The sequence below is a fragment of the Littorina saxatilis genome, linkage group LG7 (assembly GCF_037325665.1).
Source record: "Littorina saxatilis isolate snail1 linkage group LG7, US_GU_Lsax_2.0, whole genome shotgun sequence".
NCBI lineage: Eukaryota > Metazoa > Mollusca > Gastropoda > Littorinimorpha > Littorinidae > Littorina > Littorina saxatilis.
This window is the reverse complement of record NC_090251.1, coordinates 12,614,958-12,636,214: the sequence shown is the minus strand read 5'-3', so window position 1 is coordinate 12,636,214 and position 21,257 is coordinate 12,614,958. Positions and strand designations below refer to the sequence as shown.

The following is a 21,257-nucleotide window of genomic DNA, read 5'->3' as shown; positions in this document are numbered from 1 at the left end:
TTCGAATTGACACAACCCAGTTTCAAGGAACGGCAGTGGGTTTGCTCAAAGAACTACCGAACACTAATTTCTACGGACGCCTGACTGTCTTGGGGCCTTCAGCTCAGCACTGGACACACCTGACGACAGCTGACGGGCAGATTGGAAATCCTGTTATTCAGGTATATGTATAACAAATTGAAATTTGAGAGCCTCTTATTTAACCTTAGTGTGGTAGCTTGTTGACTCGCATGTTCTGTTTGGTTTGTGTGTGTTGACCCATCCCCTCACATGCTTATCTTTATTGAAGCATCGTATACTTTTACAAGCAAGTGTTTGCCACCTGTTTAAAATATAAGTTATAACAAGCAAGCAAACTAGCCAGAGTTGCATACTTTCTATACTACCTGCCATACGAAAAACTACACAGATGCGTTTGATTACAGATCTTTGTGATGAGGCAGTTTATTGTAAAAACGCGTTACATGACTGGAAAAGCCATTTATTTCCCTACAATATTCAGCAAACAGATTGATTGTTCATGGAGTAGTGTCTATAAAGGGGAACAGACAACACAGACAGCCTCAAAAATCACAAATACAAGGTTCCCACGTTAAAAAAAATCAGAACAGCTAAAACTAAACAATTTGTGCATGTCAGTGAAAAGAGCAGAATTTGTATTTCAAAGTTGAACGCGAAAGTAAAAGTTTGATTGTCTTCCTTGCCAAGACTATTACCTTTATCTTTAACACCTGTTTGCAAAGATACTTGAATTTCAAGTGAACTGCCACATATTTTAATAGATAGACCCAGCAACATTAACACCTGCAACTCTGCATGACTTTGAGGTCTCGATGTCGAGTTTGTCATCCTTGCTCGTAACTAACTGCCTTGTTCTGTATTATGCGGGGTGAGTACAAGCATTTTGCTTGGTGACGAAAGATAATTTACGGGATGAAGGAGCAGCGACCGCACTTCATTGGTGTTTATGGTGCGCTGTCTTAAGGATTTCAGACAGAGCCCACCCAGTCTTCCCATTGGCCATACACGAAATGCATGCAAAATGTTACGCCATCATAACGCGGGATATTTTCTCGCCGTACTTTATGTCGCAGGAAAAGGACTTGGAGGCTGTTTTGAGGTGTGACACCGAAGGCTGCAGCCGCCAGAGAAGTGCACCCCCGTTACTGGTGCAGTGGAACCTGATGGCACCGGCTGCCCTGATGTCCGACTCTTCCATGCGGTTGACAATCAACCTGTCTCACGTTATTTCAGGAGTGGACCCGACGTGGAACGATAACGGAACGATCGAAAGGAGCACTAGCATGACTTTCAAGGTAGAACAGCTGCAAAAACTCGTATTTTATCTCCGCCCACCCTCCCTCGCCTCTCTCTCTCTCCCCCCCTCTCTCTCTCTCTTTTCAAGCAGGTAAAACATCCCACCCTTCCACCATAGTTAAAAATACAGTCATACTTAATGCAATGTCATTACGAGGTTTTTGTAAACCAGATAAAATTAATGTAAAATATAAGCAACACAGAAATTGATTAAGGTTTATGATCCGTGAAGTTTAAAAGGATATTTTGTTGATAGATTGATTTTTAGAAAAGGACATTGCATCTATTTGGCGAGCTATAAATTAAGTTGTTCATAATTCTCGCGACAGTTCTAAATCATCGTCCATTGAAATTAGCCCAACTTCCTTTTATGAACACTTTCTCTCTTCCTGAACAACTGTGCGTGTGTGTGTGTGTGTTGCTGGCTGGCTGGCTGGCTGGCTGGCTGTTTGAGATCGCCATACCTCAGAGATGGCAAGAACAAGATATTGTGCATGCACGCCGCCAAGGAGCCACAGGCGTGCACCTGCGTTTTAGTTTCTTGATTCATTGTTTCCTTTTTCAGTTTATGAGACGCCCCATTATCGAATACAACCTACGTACTAATTATATGTAGTGCAAGGCCAGTACAGGGTCTACTGTTCATCTGTTGCAAGCACATAATGTCGGTGACATTAGGGATTCTCTTTAGTCCTTATGAGGGAAATAAATTAAGGGAAAAACTAACAAGTCATGTCAGGAATGCTCTAGAAGTCAAAGGGGGTAACTCTTGCGTTGTCATTCACGGACGGGAGGTTATTCTTACCACTTAAGTAGACCGTATCATTTTCAAAGGGTGTAAAGTGATGAAGGTAAAAATGTAGCTCAACCATGTAGAACTTTCTCATTGAAGGGAGGTAACTCATGTTATGTGAACCACATTTTTCTCCAAACATTGTCTCAGTGCCTTTTGTTATTATGAGCAGCTTCAGAACAAGAAACTTGAAGTGTATTCTGGAGTCTTGAGGGAGAAAACTCTTGCTAGTTTGACCGCTATGTGAATTCTTTTGTGATTTACCATTCACAACAGCCAAAATGAAGTTAGAACATGAAGATTAGCTTTTACGGATTAAGGCTTTAGAATTGTCCGAGGAAGGGGAGGTACCTCATACAATAATATAAACCATGTTAGCAGGTATTTGATTTAAGCCTATGTCTACAAAATGCTTATGATGACCTACAGAGTTTTAAAAGTCCCTTTCGGTATGGAAATCAGCTAGGGAAATTACACATACCCCCCCCCCCCCCCCCTCCCCCCAGGTTCTTTAGGATTTGATTTTGCAGATGTGTTGCTTTTAGGCGCCATACTTGAATGAGTTTAGAAACTTTCAATGTTATAGTTATTGGTACGAATGTTCTAGTGCTCTGCTTACACCCAGGCGAAGCCGGGTTCTATATAACTGGTAATTAAAAAAGGGGTATATTAGGCGTTCATTTACATAACAATTCAATTGACTTTTGTAGTAGGTGACTTTTATTCCCATAATCAAAGTCTACTTGATAATAAAAAAGTTCCAATACGGTCGCCATGGTGCCGTCTATACTTTCTTCAAAGGCAAACATGACGTCATCAAATAGGGCCATCAAAGCAATGTAACAAAGAAAACAAGAGGCGAAGTCTTCAAGGCTCACGTAAGAAATAGACAAACAGTAACACAAACTCAATCACTCCGTCACACATACACACACACACACACACACACACACACACACACACACACACACACACACACACACACACACACACACACACACACACACACACACACACAGTAAGCATTTAGTCCAAGCAAATAAGAGAACAACGTTGAAGTGACAATGACTTGGTTTAAAATGTCCCTTATCAGAAAGTTCAACCTCAGTCCTTTGATGTTTATTAAACACATTTTCATATAAAGTTGGCGCTTCATATGGAAAAGTGGCTTTGAAATTGACCCAAATCCTTCTTTGGGCTCTGTAAATGTCGTTTGGGGGTATGGTTGTAAAATGGTATCTACTGGTCACCCCAATGTATAAACTGAAAACTCTTTCTGCACCAGAACACGCAGAAAGGATTGTATCTGCCTGATGTCTGATGCTTTTCAAAATCCCCAACCACTAACACCTTCAAAACGGACATTAACTGACACTGTTGTTTTTCCCTATATAATCCTTACTATTTTTCCGAGACGTCGTCGTGTTGTGTATTTAGCTTGCCACAACCTCATACATGGTCCTAAAAGTTAAAGTTGAAGAAAATACTAAAGATAAATGAACAAGCTGACGCAGTGTCGTTCGCACCGTGAATCCCCCCATGGGAACATACTAAAGTCTGGTTCCAAATAGGCTCAATTTCCTTCTATTTCTTTGTATTTCTGCCTCGTAGGGGTGGGGGTGTTCAAACCAAAGGCACCTTTAAACCAAAATTCAAATCACACATCTTACAATACTAAGACACTCAGCAGTGAAAGGGTGTCTGCTGGTAAAAAATTCCAAACAATCCTAAAAGTACTTCACTACTAAAAGTGCTTTTAAAAAGAGCCGTTATTTTTCCCTCTATAATCAGTATTGTGTTTTCTGCGAACATGTAGTCTATTTAGATGGTTGTCATGTGCACATGAGTTGCTAAAGCGTTTTCAGTTGGGCATATGTCGAAAAGCAAAGAATTAGCCCTTTGAAAACCATCAGAACTGTCACACAAAAATAACATTTACCTATCTCACCAACTGACCAAACATAGGACTTTTCCTTATGTATTATGTATTGTCGTGTTTTTTGTAGCATACTTGTGAAAACAGCCACCACTGTTGTAAATGATACTTTAAAGAGCATTATTTCATTTTTTGGCTCACGTAAGTGTAGCCTATGCGATCGTAACTTTGTCTGTCTGTGCGTGCGTGCGTGCGTGCGTCTGTGCGTGTGTATGTCTGTGGTAGAAACTCTAACATTTGAAGACGTCACATTACATTGACGTCACATTATGACGTAAGAGGGTTAGACGTCACGCGAAGGAAGTACTGAAAGTCTCGGTCATTATTATTTTGAGCGCGCCGAGACTGGTTGGCAGTCGTGTCCTTGTAAGTAGGCTACATGCAGACAGACAGATCTAGATCTAGTGTCTCGCTTTCTTGCACAGTTTCACCTATGCTCTTTCTGTGTGTGTGTGTGTGTGTGTGTGTGTGTGTTTGTGTGTGTGTGTGTGTGTGTGTGTGTGTGTGTGTGTGTGTGCGTGCGTGTGTGTGTGTGTGTGTGTGTGTGTGTGTGTGTGTGTGTGTGTGTGTGTGTGTGTGTGTGTGTGTGTGTGTGTGTGTGTGTGTGTGACGGAGTGATTGAGTTTGTGTTACTGTTTGTCGATTTCTTACGGGAGCCTTGAAGGCTTCGCCTCTTGTTACAGTTGAAGGACAACCTGGACTGCCGTATATTACAGCTGTTTTACAATCAGCCAAAATTTTCTTAACAAACGTATGTTAAGAACAACTCCCATAGTGAAATTGAAGGAAAACAAATTGAAAATCCCCCTGCCATAGAGGAGCTAAAGAATCAACAATAAACGACTGCATGGATAGCTTGATGCACGAATGCATTGCGGACATGTTTGTCTCCAACCAAGAGAAAGTTCCAAAAAATCCCTTTTGTGCTTCTTATTATACAGTGACGTCAAAGACAGCCTTTTCTGCTGTTCATACATTCAGGGGTTATGGTTACACTAAACGACGTAGTTGTAGCCATACTGCCATCCAGATTTATTTTTTCCTTGCGAGCAGTCACAGGGTGTTTGTGCTGTCTGCCAACCGTTAGATGACCCCGCCCAAGTCTGTTAAGGGACCGTTTGACCGTTATAGAACGCGTCTTTTTGATTTTTTGGCACAGTTGGAAACGGTTGATTTTTATCCCTACCATTGTTTCCAAACATTATATAGGAATGTTTTGTGAACAACGGATAATAGCCGCTACTCGCATGTGTAGCAAAAGTGAGCGTACATACTCACCCTGGTCGTCCAGCCGTTGTCCGTTGCCCGTCTTTATCTGTCTGTACTGAACATTACCTTTGGATATTTCTCCAACGCTATGAAGTGAAGAAACACCAAATGTTGCAAAATGTTGTATGACCCCAAGAGCTCAAAAAAGATACTTGAGAACCTTGACCTTACCTTAAGGTCAAGGTCACAGGGAGAATGAATGTGGTCTAAAAACTGCAAAATTTCACATTGTGCCAGTTTTCTGGAAAACAAATTAAAAACAGCGGGCTTAGTTTTGTATGGTATACAAGAAAAAGAAAGCCTTATCTTCTGATACCATTTTGGTTGACCTCGCTTCAATGTCAAGGTCACAGGAGTCCTTCAAAGTTGAATTGTATACATGTTTTGAAGTGACCTTGACCCTGAACTATGAAAAAAATCTTTCAAACTTCATAATTGTGTGGGGCACATGTTATATACTGATATTGAGCCACTTTTAGTCACATATCATCAAGGTCAAGGTCACTTTGCCCTTTATGAAATGTGACTGAAACGGGCAATTGAATCACTAAAAGTGACAATGTCTCTTTGTAGAAAGTGCCAATAAGTATGTTTATGCTTCCTATGTCTTGAATTGATAGCCTTGTGATGTGTGACCTTTGATGATCTTGACCTTGGCCAAAGGTCATGTGTAATTTGGTAGGAAAAATCTGTAAACCAGTTCTAATAGTGTACAATGTCCTTGCCAGCTTCAGTTGTTAGACCTTCACCTTCAAGGTCACCTGAAGGTCAAGGTCACTTTAAGACAAAGGTCAAGCATGAGAGTCGCATGGGCTTTGCTTTGTTAAGATTTTTTACCAAGACACATGGATTTCTTTACCCGGCTTGGTCACATTTTTCATAGGGGTCAATGTGACCTTGACCCTAACGATATGTGACCAGATGTGGCTCACTATGAAATTCTAACAAACGCCCCACTCAGTGTTTAAGTTTGTAAGAGATATCGTCCATAGTAAAGTTAAAGGGGCAAGCTCACATCAAAATATGTCTACAATTCAACTTTGAAGGGCTCCTCTGACCTTGACATTGAAGCGAGGTCAACCAAAATGGTATCAGAAGATAAGGCTTTCTTTTTCTTGTATACCATACAAAACTAAGCCCGCTGTTTTTAATTTGTTTTCCAGAAAACTGGCACAATGTGAAATTTTGCAGTTTTTAGACCACATTAATTCTCCCTGTGACCTTGACCTTATGGTAAGGTCAAGGTTCTCAAGTATCTTTTTTGAGCTCTTGGGGTCATACAACATTTTGCAACATTTGGTGTTTCTTCACTTCATAGCGTTGGAGAAATATCCAAAGGTAATGTTCAGTACAGACAGATAAAGACGGGCAACGGACAACGGCTGGACGACCAGGGTGAGTATGTACGCTCACTTTTGCTACACATGCGAGTAGCGGCTATTATCCGTTGTTCACAAAACATTCCTATATAATGTTTGGAAACAATGGTAGGGATAAAAATCAACCGTTTCCAAATGTGCTAAAAAATCAAAAAGACGCGTTCTATAACGGTCAAACGGTCCCTTAACAGACTTGGGCGGGGTCGTCTGACGGTTGGCAGACAGCACAAACACCCTGTGACTGCTCGCAAGGAAAAAATAAATCTGGATGGCAGTATGGCTACAACTACGTCGTTTAGTGTAACCATAACCCCTGAATGTATGAACAGCAGAAAAGGCTGTCTTTGACGTCACTGTATAATAAGAAGCACAAAAGGGATTTTTTGGAACTTTCTCTTGGTTGGAGACAAACATGTCCGCAATGCATTCGTGCATCAAGCTATCCATGCAGTCGTTTATTGTTGATTCTTTAGCTCCTCTATGGCAGGGGGGTTTTCACTTTGTTTTCCTTCAATTTCACTATGGGAGTTGTTCTTAACATACGTTTGTAAAGAAAATTTTGGCTGATTGTAAAACAGCTGTAATATACGGCAGTCCAGGTTGTCCTTCAACTGTAAAAATGAAATAATGCTCTTTAAAGTATCATTTACAACAGTGGTGGCTGTTTTCACAAGTATGCTACAAAAAACACGACAATACATAATACATAAGGAAAAGCCCTATGTTTGGTCAGTTGGTGAGATAGGTAAATGTTATTTTTGTGTGACAGTTCTGATGGTTTTCAAAGGGCTAATTCTTTGCTTTTCGACATATGCCCAACTGAAAACGCTTTAGCAACTCATGTGCACATGACAACCATCTAAATAGACTACATGTTCGCAGAAAACACAATACTGATTATAGAGGGAAAAATAACGGCTCTTTTTAAAAGCACGTTTAGTAGTGAAGTACTTTTAGGATTGTTTGGAATTTTTTACCAGCAGACACCCTTTCACTGCTGAGTGTCTTAGTATTGTAAGATGTGTGATTTGAATTTTGGTTTAAAGGTGCCTTTGGTTTGAACACCCCCACCCCTACGAGGCAGAAATACAAAGAAATAGAAGGAAATTGAGCCTATTTGGAACCAGACTTTAGTATGTTCCCATGGGGGGATTCACGGTGCGAATGACACTGCGTCAGCTTGTTCATTTATCTTTAGTATTTTCTTCAACTTTAACTTTTAGGACCATGTATGAGGTTGTGGCAAGCTAAATACACAACACGACGACGTCTCGGAAAAATAGTAAGGATTATATAGGGTCAGTTAATGTCCGTTTTGAAGGTGTTAGTGGTTGGGGATTATGAAAAGCATCAGACATCAGGCAGATACAATCCTTTCTGCGTGTTCTGGTGCAGAAAGAGTTTTCAGTTTATACATTGGGGTGACCAGTAGATACCGTTTTACAACCATAGCCCCAAACGACATTTACAGAGCCCAAAGAAGGATTAGGGTCAATTTCAAAGCCACTTTTCCATATGAAGCGCCAACTTTATATGAAAATGTGTTTAATAAACATCAAAGGACTGAGGTTGAACTTTCTGATAAGGGACATTTTAAACCTAGTCATTGTCACTTCAACGTTCCCTTCACTAAAGTGGCTAAGATGCCTGGACTAATTGGTGACACTGGGCAAGAAAGCGAGACACTAGATCTAGATCTATATGTCTGTCTGCATGTACACCTACTTACAGGGACACGACTAAGAGTAATACCTAATAATCTGGACTCGCAACGAAATATACAAACAAATGACAATGAACAACGTTTCGAACTAATGGTCTTCAACAGGTTTAAAAAAAAAAAAAAAAAACTAACAATACAAATATCAAAACGACTTATCAGAGAAGATAATGTCCTCCAAGCGCAAAAGAAGGGGGAAGGGAGATAAATCAAAAAGAAAAATGAGCAATGAAAAATGAAACCAAACCGAAACAAATCAGAATAATAACGCTTGAAGGGCCTCAAGTTGAAAGAGAGAGAGAGAGAGAGAGAGAGAGAGAGAGAGAGAGAGAGAGAGAGAGAGAGAGAGAGAGAGAGAGAGAGAGAGAGAGAGAGTGTCAACAATACCGGCGACACGACTGCCAACTAGTCTCGGCCCGCTCAAAGTAACAATGACCGAGACTTTCAGTAATTCCTTCGCGTGACGTCTAACCCTCTTACGCCATAATGTGACGTCTTCAAATGACGAAATCATGTTAAAGTTTCTACCACAGACATACACACGCACGCACATACGTGCGTGTGACGTCTTCAAATGACGAAATGTTAAAGTTTCTATCACACACGCACGCACGCACGCACGCACGCACGCACAGACAAAAGTTAGCATCGCATAGGCTACACTTACGTGAGCCAAAAAGCACTAATAAAAAGAATCACAAATGTACACAAGATTAAATATCAATTTTCATGACGATCAGTACAATATCCTATGCTCTGACGACAACAAATTACGAGTGTTTTTTTTAATCCTCAGTCCAGGCCTAATCGGAAGGTCGTGAGTTCAAGTCCCGGCCGCGGCCGTCTGGAGGGTTAAGGGTGGAGATGTTTCCGATCTCCTAGGTCAACTCATGTGCAGACCTGCTAGTGCCTTATCCCCCTTCGTGTGTACACGCTAGCACAAGACCAAGTGCGCACGGGAAAGTAGGTAGACATGTGTTGTTGCCAAGATGCAGCCAGGGTCCGTGCCGCCATACTTGAGTTCGGTGGGTTACAGAAACACGAAAATATCCAGTATGCTTCCCTCAAAAACAGCGTATGGCTGTCTTAATGGTGGGGTAAACACGGGCACACACGTAAAAATCCACTCCTACAAAAGCATGAGTGAACGTGGGAGTTTCTTCATTTGAAGCCCATTTTCAACGTCCGAAACAACAAAACTATAATGTACTTTTGGATTAATGAAATCATTCGTTAAACAGTCGTATGACTTGTGTGAATTTTGTTTTTTTAAAAAGAGGAAAGTGAAAGTACACAAAATGTTTTGTTTTGTTTTCCCGCAGATACCAAAACCCGTGATGACGCAGACTGAAATGCCAGGAGAACCTAATGCCGAGCAGTGGCGACCTCTGCTGTCAGCACTGGACACCGGTCACCTGAGGAGTGTGGCTAAGGATCTAAATATTGGACTGTCTGAGAGAATGCATCGCAAACGGAGGTGATTTAAAGATAACCTCTTTTAATGGCTATGTTACTAAAACCAATGGCATGATTATTTTTGCAGATATCTCTTAGAGCTGTGGTAATTGTGTAGTCTACAATACGGCGTACAACTGACTACAGTTATCTTGACTTTTGCAAATGTTTTTACTTTCAAATATTATTAGGTCTTGTCTTTGAAATAAGTCTCTTGCCTAACATTTTCTGCGGAAGATACATTTTTGAACAGATACCTTTAACAATGAATAATTTAACTCTCATCTCAGTCGACGCATTGTTCACTTTTCACCCCCGATACGTCAGGTACTTGCATACATTATTTCAGTTTTCCCCATAGCTCGGACTTCAACAATAATGTCACATTCTGTTTTGATTCTACACCTTACATTGTTAGCTTGATAATTATTGAATGGTGCAAATTCAAAGTCGCTTCGAGTATTTTCCTATTTAATATATGTTAAACGAATGGAGCAATTATTTCTTCATCTTAGTGGTATCACGATTAACTTGTCCGCACATGGCTACCACATTTTTCAAGTCTGCCAACCCCTTTTCACACACACACACACACACACACACACACACACACACACACACACACACACACACACACACACACATACACACACATACACACACACCACCACCACCACCAACAAAAACAACAACAAAAACCAGAACAATTCTAAAAGGTTAAAGAAATCTCTTACTCGTGTGTAGGAATGACGACGGACACAGAGTAGCAGAGACCCCCAGGCAGTACATGGTAGACATGTGTTGTCGTCAAGATGCAGCCAAGGTCCGTGCCGCCATAGTTGCCCTTATACCACCGACACATCCTCTGGAACAACGACTGACGACCGGTCACTCTGCCCTTTTGGAGAACGGAACATCCCATTTTCAGCAGCCAACCGACAGTCCTGACGCCACGTCAGGGGAAGACGATTCATCGTGTCCTGCAGCTCAGAGGAGACGTGCAGATAGGTCAGGTGACACCTCTGCCACTGCTTCAGTAGGGGACAGCTCTAACGCTTGTGTTCCCAGAGATTCAGCAGACTCTCGACAACCTCACCCATCTACCTCCGCGGAGTGTGTTGCTGAGCCGTACAACCATAATTCTCGCACTCAAATGGTGAGATGCGTTACACAAACACGAACAGAGTTGACCGCGTGTTGCATAGGTGATGGTCCTCCAGTCTCGCTTGCAAGTTTCATACCCAGAACCATCATACCCAGTCTGCATGATCAAGTATCACAACTGGCCTTAATGGAACCTGTTCCAGACGCAGTATTCAAGCGTGAGTAGAATATTATATTACCTTTTGAGCCAAGTGAGCGAAGACTATGGAGATTTTGATTTTTGTTTGCTTTTCTTAGTGGGGGGAGGGGGGGATCGGGAGGGCGAGATTTCTTCTGAAATTAAGTAATTTAAACTGTTTGGTCGAAGCCAAACGATATCAAATGTATTTGAACTTTTTGGTAGTATTTATTGCTCAATTGACATGTATTGATGTGCTGCAGTTAGCTCACAGTCAACCATAACAGAGGTTACAATAGTTTAACCTTTGCATCTCTTTGTTGTAGCTGCAGGACACTTGGACAACGAAAAACAAATCGTCCTTTCCTATTGACATTTAGCGTAATACCTGCCGCAGTGTCTCTGATGTTGTCGAAATCTAACGCAGGATGAATTCAATAGCGTAACCGTAAATGCCGGCTATTGATCAGACTTTTGGCTGCGATAGCAATGATGAGAGAGAGAGAGAGAGAGAAAGAGAGAGAGAGAGAGAGAGAGAGAGAGAGAGAGGGAGAGAGAGGGAGAGAGAAAGACAGAGAGAGAGAGACAGAGAGAGAGAGAGAATAAACACAACAGTGAATACGTTTTATCAACAAGTGCCCATTTGACCCTGTCGCGTGCATTTCTATAGTGAGAAACGGGCGATTCAAAAGCGAACGTCAACTCATGTATGTCAGCGTATATCATTTGTGTGTCCTTCTCAATCAGGGACTCGACCCTAGACTCTAGAGACGTTTTCTGGGGTAACGGTAATAATTTAAGAATACCTGAAATGGTCGGTTATTATTGACATTGAGCGTAATACCTGCTACGGTGTCTTGGATATTGTCTAAATCTAACGAAGTTGATAGGAGCGTTTTCACATTCTAATACATGTAATTTGTGCGGATCCGATCGGTTAACCTTCCTATGTTTGTGATTTTCATGTAATTAAAAAACATGTGTGCAGACGTGGACAAGCCGATAATCCTCTGTATCTCGAAGATGCTTTCGTCAACGGGAGCCATGTTGTTCTTCGTTAACCTAGGACTTAGCCATGACCAGTATACCAAGACAACCAAGAAACGGGACGACATCGAGGAGGCATACTTTGAGTGCTTTATCCTCTTGGGTCGCTGCGTGGACACAGAAATCAACGTCGAGAAGTTGATTGAAGCTTTGAAAACAATATACAGAAACGACATTGTTGAAGAAGTCAGAAAAATCCAGAAAACGACAGTGGCAACAGTGAGCACATGCGAGTAAAGTGAACTGCCGGGACTCATCGTTTGCCTTCAGTGGAAAAGGGTTATCTTCCCTTGGTTTGGTGCTTCTTGGTGTTCTTGACTTACGGTGGTAGTTATTTGTAAGTTGTGTCTACTTCTTTGTATATACTTACATGTGTTGTTGAAGTGTTTGTGCAATCCAGCTGTTTGGACTTTGACATACAGGCAGAGGACAATTTGCAATTTCTATTCATTCAATTCCCAAGTAACCGCAGATACACATGAACAACAGAGCTTTTCTAAGGAGTAAATGAACAGAACTGCATGGAGGAAAACACAGAACCTATTAAAAACAAAAATGTTGATTGGCGAAAAATAGATGTGCTATGAACAAGATTTCTCTTTATAAAGCTACAGAAGCAGAAAGTTTTATTGACTTTTAAGCAAATCAGTTTGTTATTTTTGTTTTGTCCTGACAATTTTTTGAAAGGGTAAATATTTTTCATAAATAAATTGATTTGCAATCAAGTTTCCTTTAAAAACAAATTTGGGTTTCCAAACTCAAACAATTGATAAAAATAAAAGATAAACATAGAACAAAAAAAAGATGTGTGTAATATAGGCACACTCCTTACATCATAGTTTTGTCACAAGCGGATTGAACTGTAATGCACAAATATGAAATGTATATATATATTGGCTTTTGATAAAGGTGCATGCTGGCAAGCATCTGTTCTTTGTATTTTACCTGTCAGGGGTAAGAAGCGTGTCGTCTACAATTGTTTTGAGGCTCACGTGTTTTTGTATTTTCTCACGTACATGTATTTTGTTGCTTGATGTTTGGATATGACAGTCTTGTAGCTCCCCCTGTTTAGTTATTTGTACGTTTGTCTCTTGTCGAGGAAGGAAGGCTTGCGGTCCTAGCTTGAATCTGATCTTCATTGAATGTGACCTTTTCTTTCACAGAGCAACTGTGGTGACCTGCTATTAGCGGCAGGAGATATTGTGTAATGTACTTCATTGAATGTGACCTTTTATTTCACAGAGCAGCTGTGGAGACCTGCTATTAGCGGCAGGAGATATTGTGTAATGTACTTCATTGAATGTGACCTTTTATTTCACAGAGCAACTGTGGTGACCTGCTATTAGCGGCATGAAGATTGTGTAATGTACTTCATTGAATGTGACCTTTTATTTCACAGAGCAACTGTGGTGACCTGCTATTAGCGGCATGAAGATTGTGTATGTACTTCATTGCAAACCAGAATGTGGTAAATAATAATTGCATATTATTCTAGTTTAGGTGTAATGTGTTTAGCTAATTTAGGCCAGTTTTTTGTGCTACGTAAACCGGTTTTTTTTCTCAGGATGGTATGTATAATGTGTGGTTATTTAACCGGTGATTTCTTCCTGAAAAGGACAATTTCAGTGCACCAAATGACTATTTGACCAATCAGGCCAGGCTATTTACACAATTAGGAACTGTTTCTTGCCTTGTATGGTATTTTGACTGGAAGCAGAGTAAATTCCTCCCATAATGTACCCTAAAACATTGTGCTCTGATCCGAACTAGATTTGTTTTCTCTTTATTTTTTGTGTGTGAAACCGGCACATGCTCTTTTATGTGATAAATGTGTGAGTGTATCATTTTGGTTTTCTGTTTTAAATATATGTATGTGTTTACTTGAAGAAGGATTACGTTTAATCAGCTCTTCCATGACATGTATTTTACTTAAATTTGTGAAACTGTTAAACTCGAGGCTTCAGAACCTGTTGGTATAGCCTACATAAAAAGTAACTGGTCTTTGTTATGGTATTGAAAATTTCAATAATAAATGTTCATTTGATTAGTATACTTACCCAATTCTCATAAATGCATTGACAATGATCTCACATGCTAGGTGTCGAAAAACTATTCAAATTACCTGCCCTTGTAAGGGTGGTAACCAAGTTAAAAACAGACGCCATGGCTGTTGCTATGGCATGCCCTTGACCTTGGTTACCTATCATGCCCCTTGCACCACGTGTGCGCTGGCTTCCTGTCTTGTCATTCTGCCTTATATTGTGTGTGTTTTTTTGTGTGTGTGTGTGTGTGTGTGTGTGTGTGTGTGTGTGTGTGTGTGTGTGTGTGTGTGTGTCACGCGACGATTATTGAATTCGCGTCAAGATATTCATTTTGATTGTGCACTTATTGACGATTGTGTCAGTCTTTATCTGGATGACATTGCATGCTGTAGTGTTGGAAAAAGTAAGTTTCTTGTTCTATTATTATAAAGTGAGGATTTGTGAATAAGAGATTATTTTTGATTGTACATTTATTGATTGTTTAATATATGCCTGTACAATATTGTTACGATGTTCATGTGTGTGTGTGTGTGTGTGTGTGTGTGTGTGTGTGTGTGTGTGTGTGTGTGTGTGTGTGTGTGTGTGCGCGCGATTGTGTGTGTTGGGACGTTTGTGCCTCGTCCATATTTGTGTGTGTGATTGTTTGTGCGTCCGTCCGTGCGTACGTGCGTGCGTGCATTCGCGCGCATCTTTATGTTCTGATGCCTCTGATTCTATTATATTGTTGTAGAGATGCAAATCTTGAAGTGACGAAAATGCTCACCGTGCTGGGCGCATTTGGCCATTATTAATGAACGATAGATCGCATCGCTGGGTATTAGTCTCTTCAGATAACAAGTCAAAAAATCACTGCCTCGCCCTCTCACATGTACAGCCAGAGTGCAAATCAAAAACAGTTCAACAAAGCAATCAGCTGCCAATCGATCACTTGATCTGCTTTGAACTGATCAGTGATGATCGATTGATGTCGCCTAGTGCACGTGCTGCTGCGTATAGATCAGGCAGCAGCACAGTCACAGGAAAAAGTTTGGATTGCATGTCAGCTTTCAAGGTTAAAAAAAGCAGTTAATAATCAGTTTGTTCATTTACATTCTACATTTTATAATCTAAATTCAAATTGTGATAGCAGATTCAATCCTGAATGTATGTGGGAATTTTTGGGGGGGTTATATATAGATGTGTCACGTTTACTCACGCCTAACATGGGCTCAAAATGAACGAAAATCAAGGTATGCTAATAATGTCCGATAGCTATGAAGTTTCAAGTTTTTCAGTGAAGAAATAACTAAGTAATGGCGATTTTAAAAATGCAGGGGGTGTTCACTCAATTTTTCTCTGGCACACAGGAATGCCGGAGAGTGAATAATAGCTGGCACTAAAGGGGTGTGTTACAGGACATGTCATGTATCACGTGATTGGCTCAGCATCCAGAGACGCAACTATACTCTTCCGTCCCTGAATATTGTGTGGTGGTTTTTGGCTCACGTAAGTGTAGCCTATGCGATCGTAACTTTGTCTGTCTGTGCGTGCGTGTGTGTGTGTGTGTGTGTGCGTGTGTATGTCTGTGGTAGAAACTTTAACATTTCGTCATTTGAAGACGTCACATTATGGTGTAAGAGGGTTAGACGTTTAGATAAAGTAAACTTGTCTTTGTTAACTTGTTGTGGGTTTGTGTGTGTGTGTGATCGAGCTTCCCTGTGTGTAGTTCAATACTGTTAAACATGGTTTTGTACTTGTTTTGCATGGTAGCGCGCGTTCAAACGTGTCGTTTAATCGTTTTCGAGCTAGTTTATGGTTGATAAAAAAGATTACTGAAAGATGCCTCACATTACTGAAAAGTACCAGTTGCATTCCTGATTTTCATTTGGGGGGGTAAACAGGTCTGGTCTACCCTCTCTTGAATGCTTTTCCTGTGGTGTCGAGTGAAGGGCAATCCTGGTGATGTTGCCCAGCTCTCTGTGCATGACTTGCCTAATCCATTTCCACCACCTTCCAATTTATGATTTACTCAGAAAACTGAAGGAATATGATGGCGCTAGAGATAATAGTCTTATGTCTTATAGTCAGAAGGATGCTAGCTTTTATGTGTGTGTGTGTGTGTGTGTGTGTGTGTGTGTGTGTGTGTGTGTGTGTGTGTGTGCTCGTGTTATGCAAGTGCCATATGATTTATGTTGTGTAGGTCTTAATGTGTTCAGTATTTATCATTACATATATAAATGTCGATACGAGTCATTATCTGTACTTGGGAACCTCATGGAAAAAGCCACCATTTCTGATGACACTTGAAATACCATAATTATTGTATGTTTGAGGGTGCTGGAAATGCCTGGGTAATTTAACATTTGAAGAATGAAGTGAGACTGAATACCTCCTTTCACACAAACGCACACACACACACAATCATGCACACACACACACACAATCATGCACACACATACACACACACACACACACACACACACACACACAAATTCACACACTCACACTGCATTAGGGGTCCCACTTGCCAGCACATAGTCACACACCAAGACACATCGCACACACGCATTCATGCACGCGCGCATGCGCAGACACGCACACACACCTTCTGGTCAGTCAAGATCAAAAGTGCATGCAAATGTTTTGAGATGGGTATTTTTTCATTTTTTTAGGTTCACCTGCGGAATGCATTTGACTTGTGTACTCATAATTGTTTAACATGGCGCTATATATAGTGTACTGCTTTTGTTGTGTATGAAGTAAGTGCCAGATGTACACACATCAATACTAATAAAGTATGGTGCAACAAAAAAAATGTTTGTGTGTATTATTATTATTATTTTTGTTTTAATTACTATAAATATTATTTTTTGAATTTATTTTTTGGAGGGGGGTTCATAATGGGAGAATGCGATGAAAATTTGATTTCAAAACTCTTTATGGAAATAGGTCTGAAGTCTGAAAGTGAATTGATTAAACCAAGGGGTTCATTTCAATGGGTTAAAGTTTACAAGGTTTTATTCGGCTGTAGGCCCATAACACACCGCTAAATAACCCACACAAACACACTGACGACTTGGTGGTTGGGCGTGTGAAATTTATACGAGATCGACCCGGCCGAATGGGAAAGCTGCTTAATTCTGGAGAAACCTGGTTTCATTACACTGGAGTGTATCAAATCGCACCGCTACCTGACACTGTTGAGTACGGGTGTTCTCAATTTGCACACTTGTTTACCATTGTTTGTCCAGAAGAATTCTTCAGAAAAATGCCTCAAATTTAAACTGGTTTTCTTACATTAAAATGTTGAGCTTTAGTGTTGTAAATTCATATAGCTCATCCCAATTTTGCAGAACCTGTGTAAGCATTACAAGTCATGTTAGATACCTTTGCAGTCACGGAATGAACTGTACAGATAGATTTTGTTTACATGCGTTTTATCGGCTAATTTAAAGCTGCCATTGCGAAGGCAACTCTCTCGATCTCCGACTGTCGATATTACTCATATATGCGTTTTCTCGTCATCTCTGTCAATCAATTGACAAAATCAATTAATTCTGCTAAGTTTTGAGCTCAAATAACCCGTCAGTAATGTCACGATGAATATTCTTTGGCTTGATTACAACAATAAGTCCAAAATGCCACTGGATTGTGAGCTATGTATTTACAAGTCTTGAGCACTGAACAACATGAAACATTCATGAAACGTTAGTAACAAAATTAATGTAAAATTGTCAAATAAACTCAATGCAAGCGTTCGAGTTGTCGTTTACCCATCCAAAGCAGTCGCTCGATTCAATCAAAAACCATGTGTACCCGCTTTAACAGCAGCTAAATTAATTTGTTGTGTTAACTACTTGTAAAATCTCTACATTCAGCACCAATCATCAAGATTCATGGTTCAAATGCCCGCAATAGCTCGCGTACCTCAGAGGATTTTCTTTCCAACGGGCAGTCGGAGATGTCATCTGCTGCAGCTATTTTTTCCTCTGTGTCGTTACGTCTACTTCCGATCGACACATGTATTAAAGCGGATTTGCTTGTCATTTCATAACTCCTTTCTTCATCCCAAACAGTGAAGATTTAATATAGATACAGATTGATTTGACTATAATTAATAGACAGGAAAACTCTGAACCAAAGAGAACAATGATCGAAAATGAGGTGTTTATTTTCTCAATTTTCAAGTGGAAAGTTGTTTTAATTTTACACAAAAATACGTAACAAATTATTCCAGATGATATTACAACATATTTTTTGTTTTTGTTTTTAAATGTTGTGGACATTAATATATTGTTTGTTTGCGACAAGCTCTCTCTCTCTCTCTCTCTCACTCTCTCTCTCTCTCTCTCTCTCTCTCTCTCTCTCTCTCTCTCTCTCTCTCTCTCTCTCTCTCTCTCTCTCTCTCTCTATTTAATATTACGTGGGTATTAAGGTCTGTTAGAAACATATGTCATCGTTCGCAAACACCGAACTCGGATTCCAAGTCCGGAAATAATTGTTCAATCTTTCACGCGGTCTTTTTCAACCCCGATCGTAATAGTTGTTTCCAAAAAGTATCGGTTCAACAAATAAGGCACAATGGTAACACGGAGCTAGGTTGCGCTGTATTAGTGTGGATCACAGAAATATATATCTCTTTGCTGTGGATAGGTCTGCCGTTAAAAAGTCGATTTCCTCTTGATTGCGGCCCATCATTCCGGTGTCACGAACTGAAAACTCTGCCTGAACAATCCTTCTCATCGCGGTCAATGCGCATGCGCTAACATGGGGAGATTAATCAGGTCGTGAACAACATAACCCTAACCCTAACCCATGTTTGTTCGGTCAAAGGGTCGCATTTTTTAAGTCCAAGATTGGCGCATGCGCATTGACCGCAATGAGAAGGATTGTTCAGCAGAGGTTTCAGTTCGTGACACCGGGCCCCAATCCCAAAGTGAAAGGGGCTGTTTTCCCATGGAAGTATAGAAAAACGATCTTAAAAAATGACCCAGTCTGAACCATGTCTTATTTTTTAAAGAGATGTCACTGAATGTGTAATGCTTTCTTATCATTTATATATTAAATGAAAGCCTCCCTTGATTTTATTTTTTGAAACATTCTATGGGAAGGGATTTTCCCCTCAAATTTATGCAATAGAGAATGAAATAGGTAAATGTGTGTTCAATTAAAATGAATGACTAACAATGGAAGTTTGAGTGAAAGTAACAATGAGTACATTACACTGGAACCCCCCCTTTCAAGTTAACACCCCGTATTTTAAGACTCCCTCCCTTTTTAGTTTAAGACCATGTTTTCTCAGAGTTAATGTTAATAAATTTTGTCAGTCTACCCCCATTCTCACCCCTGTTTAAGGCCGGTGTCACGATTTCATCTTTCGCCTGTGTACATATTTCCCCCTCGATATATACTCAAGACTGAAATGTTGTTTCCTGGTAAAATTAAGAAGTGAAATTATTTATGGACGAAAAGCATGTCAGTTTCTTGCATGTGAAGAAAATTGCAAAATGACAACGAGACACACTCGCGCATACCACAGTAACCCCTGGACCAAAACAAAAGTTTTGTGACAGTGTCATATTGAGCCGCAAATTGCTGTCTCAGAGATACATACATATAATCACATGAATACCTTCTCACTAGTGATTAACCTTGAAAGAGGGAGAGGTAAAACAATGCACATCATAAAGTTAAATTGTCGTCAGCGTCTGGGGGCAAACCCCCTAACAGGCGGTTGATCCGCCCCTGCAGTGTGTAAACCGTAAACATTCTCCCTTGCAGACTAAACACGAAAATGTCAGTGTACCTATTCCACGCCGTGGATCGTGTAACTCTGCATTTGCGCCACCGCAACTTTTTATCGCTTCACGCCGACGAAGAGGCAAGCTGCAAGGTAGGTCTCTCACAGAAAATGAAAATGTGTAGGACTTTCAGGCATCATCTAGATTCTTCATTAGTACATTTTAAAGAAGTATATACAGGGTGACACAAAAAAAACAGATCTATCCCACCAAAAGTTTAATATTTTCTGAAATAATCAGCCGATTCTTTTATTTTTTCAGGTGAGCCAAGCTGAAATGATGTTCTAACAGCCCACCAAGTTTGAGCTTCAAGATGTCATGGACAACGGAGCATAAGACATTTATAGTCGAGGCCTATTTTCGGTCGAATTCTATCCAGACTGGTCAGCCGCAGATGTGACCCAGAGTGGTCCCCCTATTCACCGGACTTGAACCCCCCAGATTTTTATCTGTGGGGGTACCTCAAGGACAGGGTATATGGCAACAACCCCCAGACCATCCCTGATCTTAAGGCAGCAATAACAGCAGCTGTAAGAGCGATCCCACATCTGCGGCTGACCAGTCTGGATAGAATTCGACCGAAAATAGGCCTCGACTATAAATGTCTTATGCTCCGTTGTCCATGACATCTTGAAGCTCAAACTTGGTGGGCTGTTAGAACATCATTTCAGCTTGGCTCACCTGAAAAAATAAAAGAATCGGCTGATTATTTCAGAAAATATTAAACTTTTGGTGGGCTCTGTTTTTTTTGTGTCACCCTGTACTCAAGGTCTAAGGTACGTGCTTTTTTAGTCGAAATGTCAGGTTTCGGCAGTTCAGAAGTCCGATTTCTGCTGGAATTGTAGCTGAAATTGCACGATTTGTCCCTTCCTTCGTAACTTCAACGAAACAGCACTAGTTGATGCATTCCCGTGATGATATAATCCTGTGAGCTAAACATGTCCTTTGTATTCTTGATGAATGCTGTTGCACAATTTTGTCTTTGGGTGACGCACGCGGCAAAAGAAAACACAAACAATTAGACTTCATGTTATACGCCACCGATGCTTCGTGTAATTCGCCACCGCAATTTCACGTCTTGGATGTTATTCGCCACCGCAACTGTCTAATGAATTGCATAATATGTTGAAGAGTTCAGTGATTCTGTCACTTCCAATTGAAAATATTGATTTGGAGTTGTTCAGTTCAGGGTATAGTTCAGCTTTTGTAGAACACGTTTCTGAGACGCACCTGGCGG

At 40.6% G+C, this 21,257-nt stretch overlaps 2 protein-coding genes across 4 annotated transcripts in view; both read left to right on the top strand.

Moving 5' to 3' along the window:
- The window catches only part of LOC138970706 (uncharacterized), a 112,892-nt gene that overhangs the window by 27,008 nt on the left and 64,627 nt on the right, over positions 1–21,257 (top strand). The gene's annotated exons all lie outside the window — the stretch shown is intronic.
- On the top strand, positions 1,086–17,000 carry LOC138971941 (uncharacterized). The gene is made up of 4 exons (XM_070344787.1): positions 1,086–1,316; positions 9,737–9,891; positions 10,614–11,191; positions 12,140–17,000. Exons 1-4 carry the CDS (start codon positions 1,086–1,088, stop codon positions 12,433–12,435), a joined length of 1,260 nt encoding a protein of 419 aa, XP_070200888.1. The 3' UTR covers positions 12,436–17,000.

Excerpts from the sequence above, each read along its gene's own strand:
- LOC138971941 (XM_070344787.1), top strand. The coding sequence starts at position 1,086 with ATGTCGCAGGAAAAGGACTTGGAGGCTGTTTTGAGGTGTGACACCGAA. Across the intron at positions 1,317-9,736 it reads GCACTAGCATGACTTTCAAG|ATACCAAAACCCGTGATGAC; the intron begins GTAGAACAGCTG and ends GTTTTCCCGCAG. Across the intron at positions 11,192-12,139 it reads TCCAGACGCAGTATTCAAGC|ACGTGGACAAGCCGATAATC; the intron begins GTGAGTAGAATA and ends ACATGTGTGCAG.